Here is a 12,223-nt window from a genome sequence, read left to right as displayed (position 1 = left end):
ATGTATTTTGGGAGAGAGCAACCTGAAACTTCTGAAACCTATAGCAGTAACCATTGCACTGATTGAGGGAGACAATGCCATCCTGTCTAATGTTCAGACTCTGCTTGCAGGAATCCAGAGAAGAGAAGAGAAGGAATCCATACTGTCCTGCCCACTTCACTGTTGCTCCAAGCAGAGGAAACTGCAGTTCTGGAATACAGTGGGGCAAAAAAGTATTTAGTCAGCCACCAATTGTGCAAGTTCTCCCACTTAAAAAGATGAGAGGCCTGTAATTTTCATCATAGGTACACTTCCACTATGACAGACAAAATGAGAAGAAAAATCCAGAAAATCACATTGTAGGATTTTTAATGAATTTATTTGCAAATTATTGTGGAAAATAAGTATTTGGTCACCTACAAACAAGCCAGATTTCTGGCTCTCACAGACCTGTAACTTCTTTTTTAAGAGGCTCCTCTGTCCTCCACTTGTTACCTGTATTAATGGCACCTGTTTGAACTTGTTATTAGTATAAAAAACACCTGTCCACAACCTCAAACAGTCACACTCCAAACTCCACTATGGCCAAGACCAAAGAGCTGTCAAAGGACACCAGAAACAAAATTGTAGACCTGCACCAGGCTGGGAAGACTGAATCTGCAATAGGTAAACAGCTTGTTTTGAAGAAATCAACTGTGGGAGCAATTATTAGGAAATGGAAGACATACAAGACAACTGATAATCTCCCTCCGTGGGGATAATCTCACACTGTGGGGTCAAAATGATCACAAGAACGGTGAGCAAAAATCCCAGAACCACACGGGGGGACCTAGTGAATGACCTGCAGAGAGCCTACCATCAGTAACACACTACGCTGCCAGGGACTCAAATCCTGCAGTGCCAGACGTGTCCCCCTGCTTAAGCCAGTACATGTCCAGGCCCGTCTGAAGTTTGCTAGAGAGCATTTGGATGATCCAGAATTGGGAGAATGTCATATGGTCAGATGAAACCAAAACATAACTTTTTGGTAAACTCAACTCGTTGTGTTTGGAGGACAAAGAATGCTGAGTTGCATCCAAAGAACACCATACCTACCGTGAAGCATGGGGGTGGAAACATCATGCTTTGGGGCTGCAAAGGGACCAGGACGACTGATCCGTGTAAAGGAAAGAATGAATGGGGCCATGTATCGTGAGATTTTGAGTAAAAACCTCCTTCCATCAGCCAGGGCATTGAAGATGAAACGTGGCTGGGTCTTTCAGCATGACAATGATCCCAAACACACCACCCGGGCAACGAAGGAGTGGCTTCGTAAGAAGCATTTCAAGGTCCTGGAGTGGCCTAGCCAGTCTCCAGATCTCAACCCCATAGAAAATCTTTGGAGGGAGTTGAAAGTCTGTGTTGCCCAGCAACAGCCCCAAAACATCACTGCTCTAGAGGAGATCTGTATGGAGCAATGGGCCAAAATACCAGCAACAGTGTGTGAAAACCTTGTGAAGACTTACAGAAAACGTTTGACCTCTGTCATTGCCAACAAAGGGTATATAACAAAGTATTGAGAAACTTTGTTATTGACCAAATACTTATTTTCCACCATAATTTGCAAATAAATTAATTAAAAATCCTACAATGTGATTTTCTGGATTTTTTTTTCTCATTTTGTCTGTCATAGTTGAAGTGTACCTATGATGAAAATTACAGGCCTCATCTTTTTAAGTGGGAGAACTTGCACAATTGGTGGCTGACTAAATACTTTTTTGCCCCACTGTACATCAAAAAGCATAGAGACTTCTGCCTGAAGCCCATACATACTGCAGCGTACATGTTGGACCCCAAGTATGCTGGCAAGAGCATCCTGTCTGGTGCAGAGATCAACAAGGCCTATGGTGTCATCACTACCGTGTCTCTCCACTTTGGCCTGGATGAGGGCAAGGTTCTTGGCAGTTTGGCGAAGTACACTTCCAAGCAAGGGCTTTGGGATGGAGATGCAATATAGCAGTCGTTCCAACATATCTAATGTATTTATTTTTATTTAAGTCAGTTAAGAACAAATTCTTATTTACATTGACGGCCTACCGGGGAACAGTGGGTTAACTGCCTTGTTCAGGGGCAGAACGACAGATTTTTACCTTGTCAGCTCTGGGATTCGATCCAGCAACCTTTCGGTTACTGGCCCAACGCTCTAACCACTAGGCTCTAACCACTAGGCTACCTGGTGGAAGGGAATTTGTGGATTTGAGCGCAACTGGTCCTTGTTTGGGAACACACACACCAAAGCACGCAACAGGCTGACCAATACAAGGGTTGAAAAATTGGTGGCCATCCAGGCAAATTTGAGCCTTTTTGAGCCCGACAACGAGCCATCCTCAACAAGGTTGGAAAGTGACAGTGAAGCTTCAAAGTCTAATGTTCAAGAGATGGACATTGAGGATGTCCAGGGAGAAGACATGGAAGCCTGAGAGGAAGACAATGAAAGCTTTAGTTTCTAGACTATAATTTTACAGATGTATGTTGAACATGTTTTTGGGAGATGCGATGGATCATTGGGGATCATTCAATATTCCCTTTTTGTTGTTCAGTGAAATCATCTCATGTTTAAAAAAAAAAATATTATATAAAAAAAAAATCACCTTTATTTAACCAGGTAGGCAAGTTGAGAACAAGTTCTCATTTACAATTGCGACCTGGCCAAGATAAAGCAAAGCAGTTCGACACATACAACGACACAGAGTTACACATGGAGTAAAACAAACATACAGTCAATAATACAGTATAAACAAGTCTATATACGATGTGAGCAAATGAGGTGAGATAAGGGAGGTAAAGGCAAAAAAAGGCCATGGTGGCAAAGTAAATACAATATAGCAAGTAAAACACTGGAATGGTAGATTTGCAGTGGAAGAATGTGCAAAGTAGAAATAAAAATAATGGGGTGCAAAGGAGCAAAATAAATAAAATAAATACAGTAGGGAAAGAGGTAGTTGTTTGGGCTAAATTATAGGTGGGCTATGTACAGGTGCAGTAATCTGTGAGCTGCTCTGACAGTTGGTGCACATCATCCCTAACATGTGCAAAATAAGTGCATTTCTCAGAACAATTTGTACAAACTGCAATATACAATAGATATGTTTCTAAAGCTAGTCAGTCACTAAAAATCCTTAGTACATCTCTCAAAAGTAAATATTCATGCCAATGATCATGTCAGTGTCATCAGAATGATAAGTCATTGAGTCATTGTTCACGAACAAGGTTGTCAAAATGTTTAGGCATGTTGTCAGTGTAACTGTGTACTTTGACAGTATTACCTTATGTAAACGTAGGCTACAGTTTGGATGACAGTTACTGTATTGAAAATGCACAAGGCTGCACTTCTATGGCATATATCAATTTTAACAGTACTATTTACATATTACTGTATGTGGGTTATTGATTGAAAGAGACTGGACAACCCAAGGGGCACAAAGGAAAAAAACTAAATTAGAAAGAATTAGAAGGAAACCACCCCTAAGGCACAACTTTGCCCGCAGCACTATTGTGCTGTCTCTACACATCCAGACGTTCCTGTCTGTCGGCCCACATATTCTCATCCACATCATACCGGATATTTTCCCTTCCAATGCAACGTGGAAAGAATCTTTTGGAATGCCTTATCCATCCTCTGCAGGCGTCTACTGTGATGTCCTCACATGCTGCATCCATTGCAGCCAGCAGGGTCATCTGTGTGTGTGTGGCTGACGATCGTACACCTTCCACCTCCATGCTGAAAATAACTCTTCAATTGGGTTAAGGAATGGTGAATAAGGTGGGAGGAATTATATGAGCATCCTCGGGTGGGTCACAAACCATTGCCTTATGATGTTTGATCGATGGAAACTCACATTATCACAAATGACTACATACTTTGGCAAATCCTCTCTAAACAGACCCCTCTCATCATCAGGGATGAGAGCCCTATAGAGAGTCTCTAAAAAGTTGAGTAGATGCTGGGTGTTGTATGGCCCTATTAGGGGGATATAGGTTAGGACACCATGCTCCGAAAATAGCAGCACACATGGTGATATTTCCTCCCCGTTGGCCTGGCAAATCCACAGTAGCTCTGTGACCGATGATATTCCAACCCCGCCTTCTGCATTTGGTCAGGTTCAAGCCAGCCTCATCCACGTATACAAAGTTGTGAGAGGGTTCACTTGATTCCAACTCCATTATACACTATATCCCAGAACACACAGTTGAATTTGTTTTGGTAAGGAAGAGTGACATAAAATGTACATATATTGCATGTTCCTTCCACAGCAATGGAAATGTGTGCAGTTTATGCTTACTGTACTATGTACAGTGCCTTGCGAAAGTATTCGGCCCCCTTGAACTTTGCGACCTTTTGCCACATTTCAGGCTTCAAACATAAAGATATAAAACTGTATTTGTGGAAAGAACTGAAAACTGCTGTTCGCAAATGCTCTTCATCCAACCTCACTGAGCTCGAGCTGTTTTGCAAGGAGGAATGGGAAAAAAATTCAGTCTCTCGGATGTGCAAAACTGATAGAGACATACCCCAAGCGACTTACAGCTGTAATCGCAGCAAAAGGTGGCGCTACAAAGTATTAACTTAAGGGGGCTGAATAATTTTGCACGCCCAATTTTTCAGTTTTTGATTTGTTAAAAAAGTTTGAAATATCCAATAAATGTCGTTCCACTTCATGATTGTGTCCCACTTGTTGTTGATTCTTCACAAAAAAAATTTTTTTTATCTTTGTTTGAAGCCTGAAATGTGGCAAAAGGTTGCAAAGTTCAAGGGGGCCGAAAACTTTCGCAAGGCACTGTATCACTATAAAATGTTGCTGTAAAGTAGTTACATAGATATATGTTTTACCTGTACATACTGGTACCGTAGCTCCTTAACTCTGTCCTCATTCCTTTGGAATGGTACACGGTACAACTGTTTCATACTCATCTGGTTTCTATGCAGCACCCTGTCGATGGTTGAGATGCTAACCGTATGGATGTTTTCAAAGACATTGTTGTCTTCTATAATGGTCCTTTGTATTTCCCTGAGTCTCATGGCATTGTTTACTCGGACCATGGTGCAAATAGCCTCCTCCTGTTGAGGTGTGAAAAGGCGTCCTCTGCCACCGGTTTGAGGTAATCTTGCAGTCCTATGTGGGGAAAAATGCAGTGATGCATCGCACACTTTCACATAGACAAAAACTATGCGAACACACATTTTACTGTAAAACATACAGGTGGGTGCATGTAAGGTGCAGTATGTATCTGTATAGAGTATATTTCTGTATGCTGTGAAATACAAGTGGACTACTGTAATATGAAGCATTGTAGGAAGTATACAGTATATTGCTTATATACAGTAACAGTGCACTGTACATTGGTGGACAGACCTGTTCTCTTCTAAACGTTTGAACTATTGAGGACACTGTTGATCTCCCAATATTCAGCTGCACCCTTCGACCCGCCTCAGCCATTGTAAGGCCATGATTGACAACATGGTCTACAATAGTGGCCCTTATGTCATCAGATATGCGGCTATGTCCTCTTCTGCCTCTTCCTCTGTTTTGCCTTCCACCACACATCCTTGCTCCTCTTCTTCCTCCACTTGGCTGTTGACCCTGTTCGTTTCCTGGTCCATCCATTATTGGAAAATTGCAACTCTATGTTTTGGTCTGTCTATATATGCTTGCCAATTGATTCTTCATGAGATGCACCTTTGAGCAATTTAGACAACTGGTTGATTGTTGGTTGAACTAACACTTTACATTCCTTCATGAGTGAGGGTGAATTTCACCTGCACGATTCCTCAATTCACGTTTTTGTACAAAAGGTCTAATAGAAATTTGTAAAACTATGCTTGACAGTTTATGACAAATAGTTCAACAATTTTGCATGTAATGGCTTATGCAAGGAACTAATGCCTAGATGTTTTGAGGGGTAAGACTATTCAACAGAGAACCATCTACTATATTTTGATCAACATGACATGAGCAATTGATAATGTGGAAAAAAGATGACACTTGTACATTTATCAATTGCAATTTGTTCAAAGGAATAAGAAATTGCTTTAATGATGTGCACAAGTGACTAGATGATTTGGAATTTGTACAAGTAGTATCAAGAATTGCACTTTTGATCTAAGAAATGCACCAAAGCGAATGAGAAAAACTGTAAGAGCAATTGGAGGCCACGGAAGGAGAGTTGTATGGCATTGAAGCTTGCCTGGAGGGTTGTTAACAGTGTCCAAAGAAGGGCCAGAAGTATACAGAATGGTGTCGTCTGCGTAGAAGTGGATCAGAGACTCACCAGCAGCAAGAGCGACATCATTGATGTATACAGAGAAGAGAGTCGGTCCAAGATTTGAACCCTGTGGCACCCCCATAGAGACTGCCAGGGGTCCGGACAGCAGACCCTCCGATTTGACACACTGAACTCTATCAGAGAAGTAGTTGATGTGAAGAGTCAACTCAATTACAGTTACATTTGTAACTGAATTGTTTTTTAAATTTATATTGGAAGGATTTAATAATTTGCAATTATGTCTACTTATGATAAGGTCAAATGTTTGTTTCTGTCTCCATATGATATGGTAAATATATCCAATGCAAAAAAACATCTACTTTTAAATGGTATTAATATTAATTTGCATATGTTACCATTAATTCCCATATATTCCTGTTAATTCTCACAGAAAGTTTCCACGTTTTGAATATTCCCCCAAATTTGCAACCCTAGTTGCAACCGAGGACAGACGATTTTTACGCGCATCAGCGATCCTGTTCCGTGAGCTTGTGTGGGGTGCCACTTCGCAGCTGTTGCTCCTCGATGTCTCCACTTCACAATAACAGAACTTGCAGTTGACCGGGGCAGCTCTATTAGGGCAGAAATTTGCCATCCCATGATGGTGCCATGTTGAAAGTCACTGACCCTTCAGTATGCCAATATTTGTCTATGGAGATTGCATGGCTGTGTACTCAATGTTGTACACCTTTCTGCAACGTGTGTGGCTGAAATAGCCAAATCCACTAATTTGAAGGGGTGTCCACATGCTCAAAATTAGCGATTTATTTTGACTCCTGGCGTATGCATGCCAGCATATTTGTATTATTCACCACCTCTTTCGTTATTTTGTTGATTTTGGTCTCTCTGCATGTATCACCGTTGACATTCAGTAGTAGGTTTCACCTTTATTAACATGAATCATCGTATTCTTTTAATAAGCAGTAATATCTAATCCACTCTTTCTGCTTCTTTCTTTTCAGATAAAGTGAAGTCGTTCCGCTCGTCGCTCCAAGAAGAGGAACAAGCCAGTAAGCAGATCAATCCTAAGAGGCCACGTGCCCTGCTGTAGACCAGGCCTGACATGGGATGGGGGTGTGGTCTTTGTGTGTGGAATGGGCAGTGGCACGTACAGGAACATGACTATAAAAACGTGGCACAGCTGTCACAAACAAAGAAACGGACTCATCTGTTTTCTAATCAGGCTCACCACGGATGTCATCAGAAATAACAGGAGGGGAATGCAACCTTGGATCCCTTTTATAGCTGATTTTACATTTTCACTCTTGTTTTGCCCTGTTCTATTTTATTTTTTTGTACTTTAAATTGAACGGCTGTTGACTTGTCTGCATCAGAGACCTCCATGTTGGTTGTGCTTTTGGGTTCTACAACACCAGTGTTGTGTATTCTGGTAGGTCAGATTGACATGTATGCATGTGCAACTCTCTGTTGGCTTCCAACGCGTGTGGTTGATTCCCTGTTCAGTTGGCACTGTACAGAATAGACATTACTCTGTAGGGCCAGTCTTTCTTTCCCTCTTCAATTTCCTGAGTTGAGATGAAGTCAAATCTAGTTGTGGTTCTCATGTCTTACCAGTCCTTGTCTATAGTTTGATTCTGTTTTGTTCTCCCTGTTATTTAATACTGTAAAAAGTCATTTTTCACCCATTTAACTTTGTAAAGACAAATGTATAGTAAATACCACTGACCTACTGTTGCATGTTTCTGTGTTTGCCACAGATGTAACACTGGCAGAAGTAATAAAGGGGATACCTAGTCAGTGGTACCTGAAATGTTTCTTCCTCATTTAACCCAAACCCTCTGAATCAGAGTGGCAGCCTTAATCACCTCTTCAGCTCCCGGGGAACACATTGTTACCTTGTCCGCTCGGGGATTCGATCCAGCAACCTTTCGGTTACTGGCCCAACGCTCTTAAGAGTATTCTGTTTGATTTGACCCTTGACCTGCACCACTGAAATGCCATTAGAACCTCTGTCTCCTTAACTGACAAATGCACATGCAGTCAAAATACAACCTGGATTTTACAGGGCTGTGAGTTTGGGCTAGTTTCAATCCAGAACGGTTGATATTTAAATGGTATTTCCGATTGCACCGACATGCATGGTTTACCGTGAATATTGCATTTAAATGTCAATTGAGCTATGACACATTATATATAGCCCTTGATTAATTTCCAGTCGTCATGGGTAGGAAAACCTCTAGTTTATGATAGGATGTCCAGGTGTGTAGTAAGCAGGGTGATGTCCTTTGTTTGTAGGACCCAGAGACAGTTGTCAGGGACTGTGGTGACTCTGGCCCTGTAACGCGGCAGAAGTGACACCAGCACCATCTAGAGGCAGACTTCATAGGGAGATGGGTATAGTGCAGCAAAGCCTGTTTGAATACTTCCAAGTTGTCATTATATATTTTGCATACCTTATTAGCAGGATAGTAATAGCTATGTCTTTCCGATGAAGAGTTAAGGTCATTTTTTTTATGGTGGTAAAGCAGTAATTAACTTCATGAAACAAAGATTATCTCAGGGCTCCTCACACAACCATGAGTCAGACATCTGATAAAGTATATTTTACAACCAAGCACATACTGTAGGGCTGACCATAGAACACATCAACAGGTACTCGTGTCACCTGTTTTATGTATGAACATCAACTATACCTGTTACCGCTTAATAAATATGTACATTTCAGCAAAACAAACCATTTCACCAGCTTTCATGTTGATATAAAAGGCATGAGTCTGAGGTGTTTTTCTGCATTCCTCCAGCCAGTGAAAGTAGTTGTGATCTCAATCCAGTTTCTGTTCTTTAAAGAACACTGGAGGTTTAACAACTGGATATGTTTCCACCATGTTGCGCTCCTGCACAAAGTCCTCAGCTGTCCAGTTAAGAAAAGTGGATCCCAGCAGAGTTGAACGCGTGGAGAAGCCTAGATAGAAGACAGATGACATGAAGAATCTCAAAAAAAAAACAAATTAACATTAAAGGAGAAAAAAAACTGCAAACATAAGAATAAGAAGTCCAGCTCCACTTACACCATGAAGTCATCTATGTCCATGATCCTGGCTCGCTTCTCACTAAACTCAGCCTCCTGCAAAACACTCTCAATCTTCTTGGTGATGCTGAAGTCTGCTGGGATTTCCTGTTCCAGAAACAATCAAATGTAATGACTCGTTAACTAGTAATAAATCACCCAACCACATCCAGAATGTGAAAATATAGACTGCATAAGTGGAATATTGGCATGTGTGTGCTTACCACGTTGTGTACTGAACAGTGAATCCTGTAGTTCTTCTCCAACAGCTGCTCAACTGCGGTGGACCTGGAAAGAACCATCTTCAGGCTATAGCTTGTCACACAACCATTTGAGGCTGACAGGATATGACCATGAATGATTTGAATATGCTTTGTTTTGGTACTCACTTGAAACCTGCGTTGAGGGTTTTGTTTTTCCTCACAAATGCAATTCTGACGAGACCATCCCATTCCTGTTGGAGGCAAGATTACAAACCTGATCACAAGACCTACTGTGCAGCAGAACATTTAAACTCCCATCTTTCCCATGTAGGTGACAGTGAACCATGTCTCTTATACAGTCACCTTCACAGAACTAACACTTACCTGGAAGTTAACAGGAGGTGGTGGGTTCTTAGGCTCTATTCTGACAACACTCGACTCCACTTTAGGAGGAGGACGGAAGTTATTCTTCCCCACCTGAGCAAGAGAGAAATGAGAATTAAGAATGAAGCAAGAATGAAACATAGCTGAGAAACACAATAGTCCGCATGCACAATGCAAGTTTCATGGCTGAGTCAATGGTTCTGTCCCAAAATGTAAATGGCATCCTATTCCCTATTATATAGTGCACTACTTTTGACCAGAGCCCATTTGGGACGCAATCAAGAGATCCCACTGACCTTCATGAGGTGGTCTACTCGAGCCAGCAGCTGAGTGTTGATGGATAGCCTGCAGTACAGCTTGTCTCCAGGCTTGGCAACCAGACGCATGGCAAACTCTCTCTGGAACATCAGCACTGCACATCTGACAAGACACCAAATCAAACGGTTTTAGCCGTTGTTTAAGTTGTTGCACTGGTTATGAGGAGAGCTTGCGAGTATGCATGTCATTGTACTGTGTACACTACACTGTATCCTGTGCATATGACAAATACACTTTAATTTGGCCAAATCCCAACTTGAGATCCATGCACATCACTCAAATGTCCCTAAATATCTCACATTGATAATAATGCATGATTTACACAACAGTCTGGTCTACCAATGCCTGTTTGAGGTTCACATTTGGCCCCCAAGTGTACTAATGGATGCGGGGGGAAAAAATCTGACAGTATCAGGGGAATTTTTCAGCTCTGGAACCAGCCAGCTTCTCTTGTCTCTTACCTAAAGAAAGGCCTGTGCAGAAGTAACTTGAAGACAAAAGGTGATGAAATCTGCAAAACAACAATGAAACATGTTTCTGTAGGTATGTATTATTGTCAGAATTATGCTACTGAACTGGGTAAGTGTTGGTTACTGAGGGTGATGAGTTTTACCTGGTAAGGTAAATTGGCAACACAGACATCAAAGAAAGGCAGCTCTGTTTTCAGGACATCCCCCACTAAGATCTGTAGTTTAGTTTGCATAGGCCTATTACAGACAATGAACACAGATGTCACTATCACACTTTCAACTTATACTCCCCCTTTAAGGAATTGTAAATGTATCTCAGTAGCTAAGTTATGGCAAGTACTCACGTGCACTGCACTCTCTTCTGGAGCTCAGCAACCAGCCTACCGTCCAACTCACAGGCCACTACCTTCAGACAAGGGGAAGATGAAAGCAACAGTAAGTACCAGAAGCTTCAAATAAGCCTTTAGCTACAAACATTCACTGACAGTAAGAACGCATCTCTCACCTTTTTGGCTTTCTCAAGCAGTTTGACAGTCATGTTTCCTGTGCCAGGTCCCACCTCCAACACCACATCTGTCGGCCTGAGAGCAGCCTGCCAACATGGATATAGGAATGAGTGAGCCTTCCTATCAATATCATGTAATATTGACCAGAGAGGGTACAGCTGCTTGAAAATGTGAAGGCATTTCTGTGCATGCTTCTGAAAATTGTAGAAGGGGTGGTTGTGATCCTTGACCTTTACCAATGGTAAACAAAGTGGTTACAACCAGTACATTACCTTTTCAATGATTCCATTGACTACCAGTGGGTTTTTCAAGATGTGTTGACCAAGGCCAGTGTTGAACATGACCCCTAGAATACATTTACATAAACAGTTGTTTTATGTTTTTAATTCAACTACGCAAGTCAGTTAAGAACACATTCTTATTTTACAATGAAGGCCTACCCAGGCCAAACTCTCCCCTAACCCGGACGACGCTATGCCAATTGTGCCGCCCTATGGGACTCCCGATCACGGCCAGTTGTGATACAGCCCGGGATCGAACCAGGGTCTCTAGCACGGAGATGCAGTGCCTTTAGACCGCAACGCCACCTTATGCTGTTAACATAATGAACTAGCTATCTACTAAATCACGCCAGATATTAGCTAACGCACGGTTAGATAAATCACGCCAGATCAATAATGTCTTCTTTCTAGCCTATATATAGCCATAAGCCTGACTAGCTAACGTTTGTTAAAAACGTATCTGCCACTGGCTAGCTCCGACTCGCACTAAGCCACTGCTAACGTTAGCTGCTAGATACTAGAAACAGCTGAAACAAACCTTGGTTTTTAACCTGTTGGTGTTGTCTGGTTCTCTTTTCTGCCCTTACTTTTGGCATTTTTCAATCGACTTTGAGACACTCCCAAAGAAAAACTAATTAGACAAAAATTGTTCCAGTCGCAACAAAAAAAAAAATCAACACGTGCAAATAACCGAAATATCCTGATTTATGACGTCTGCAGGAAATGTGCTACCGTGGTTAGAATGGTAGAA

At 41.7% G+C, this 12,223-nt stretch overlaps 2 protein-coding genes across 5 annotated transcripts in view; one reads left to right on the top strand and one right to left on the bottom strand.

Annotated features, from left to right (window-relative positions):
- The window catches only part of LOC139389354 (kinesin-like protein KIF2A), a 32,291-nt gene extending 24,237 nt beyond the window's left edge, over positions 1-8,054 (top strand). For all 4 annotated transcript variants that reach the window (XM_071136042.1, XM_071136041.1, XM_071136039.1 and 1 more), the window contains one exon: positions 7,245-8,054. In XM_071136042.1, the coding sequence (XP_070992143.1) occupies positions 7,245-7,333 (89 nt within the window). In that variant the 3' untranslated portion in view covers positions 7,334-8,054. The remainder of the gene's footprint in view (positions 1-7,244) is intronic.
- A 680-nt stretch (positions 8,055-8,734) lies between these two features.
- LOC139389355 (DIM1 dimethyladenosine transferase 1-like (S. cerevisiae)) lies at positions 8,735-12,207 on the bottom strand. Its single transcript, XM_071136043.1, has 12 exons — positions 12,011-12,207; positions 11,464-11,537; positions 11,191-11,277; positions 11,030-11,091; positions 10,829-10,922; positions 10,677-10,726; positions 10,194-10,317; positions 9,898-9,990; positions 9,700-9,764; positions 9,535-9,598; positions 9,312-9,418; positions 8,735-9,205 (listed from the first exon to the last, which is right to left on the bottom strand). Exons 1-12 carry the CDS (start codon positions 12,066-12,068, stop codon positions 9,163-9,165), a joined length of 921 nt encoding a protein of 306 aa, XP_070992144.1. The 5' UTR covers positions 12,069-12,207; the 3' UTR covers positions 8,735-9,162.
- Between the last annotated feature and the right edge of the window lie 16 nt (positions 12,208-12,223).

Source organism: Oncorhynchus clarkii, chromosome 30 (assembly GCF_045791955.1).
Source record: "Oncorhynchus clarkii lewisi isolate Uvic-CL-2024 chromosome 30, UVic_Ocla_1.0, whole genome shotgun sequence".
NCBI lineage: Eukaryota > Metazoa > Chordata > Actinopteri > Salmoniformes > Salmonidae > Oncorhynchus > Oncorhynchus clarkii.
Note: the sequence above shows the minus strand (reverse complement) of the source record. Positions and strands in the feature narration are given on the sequence as shown.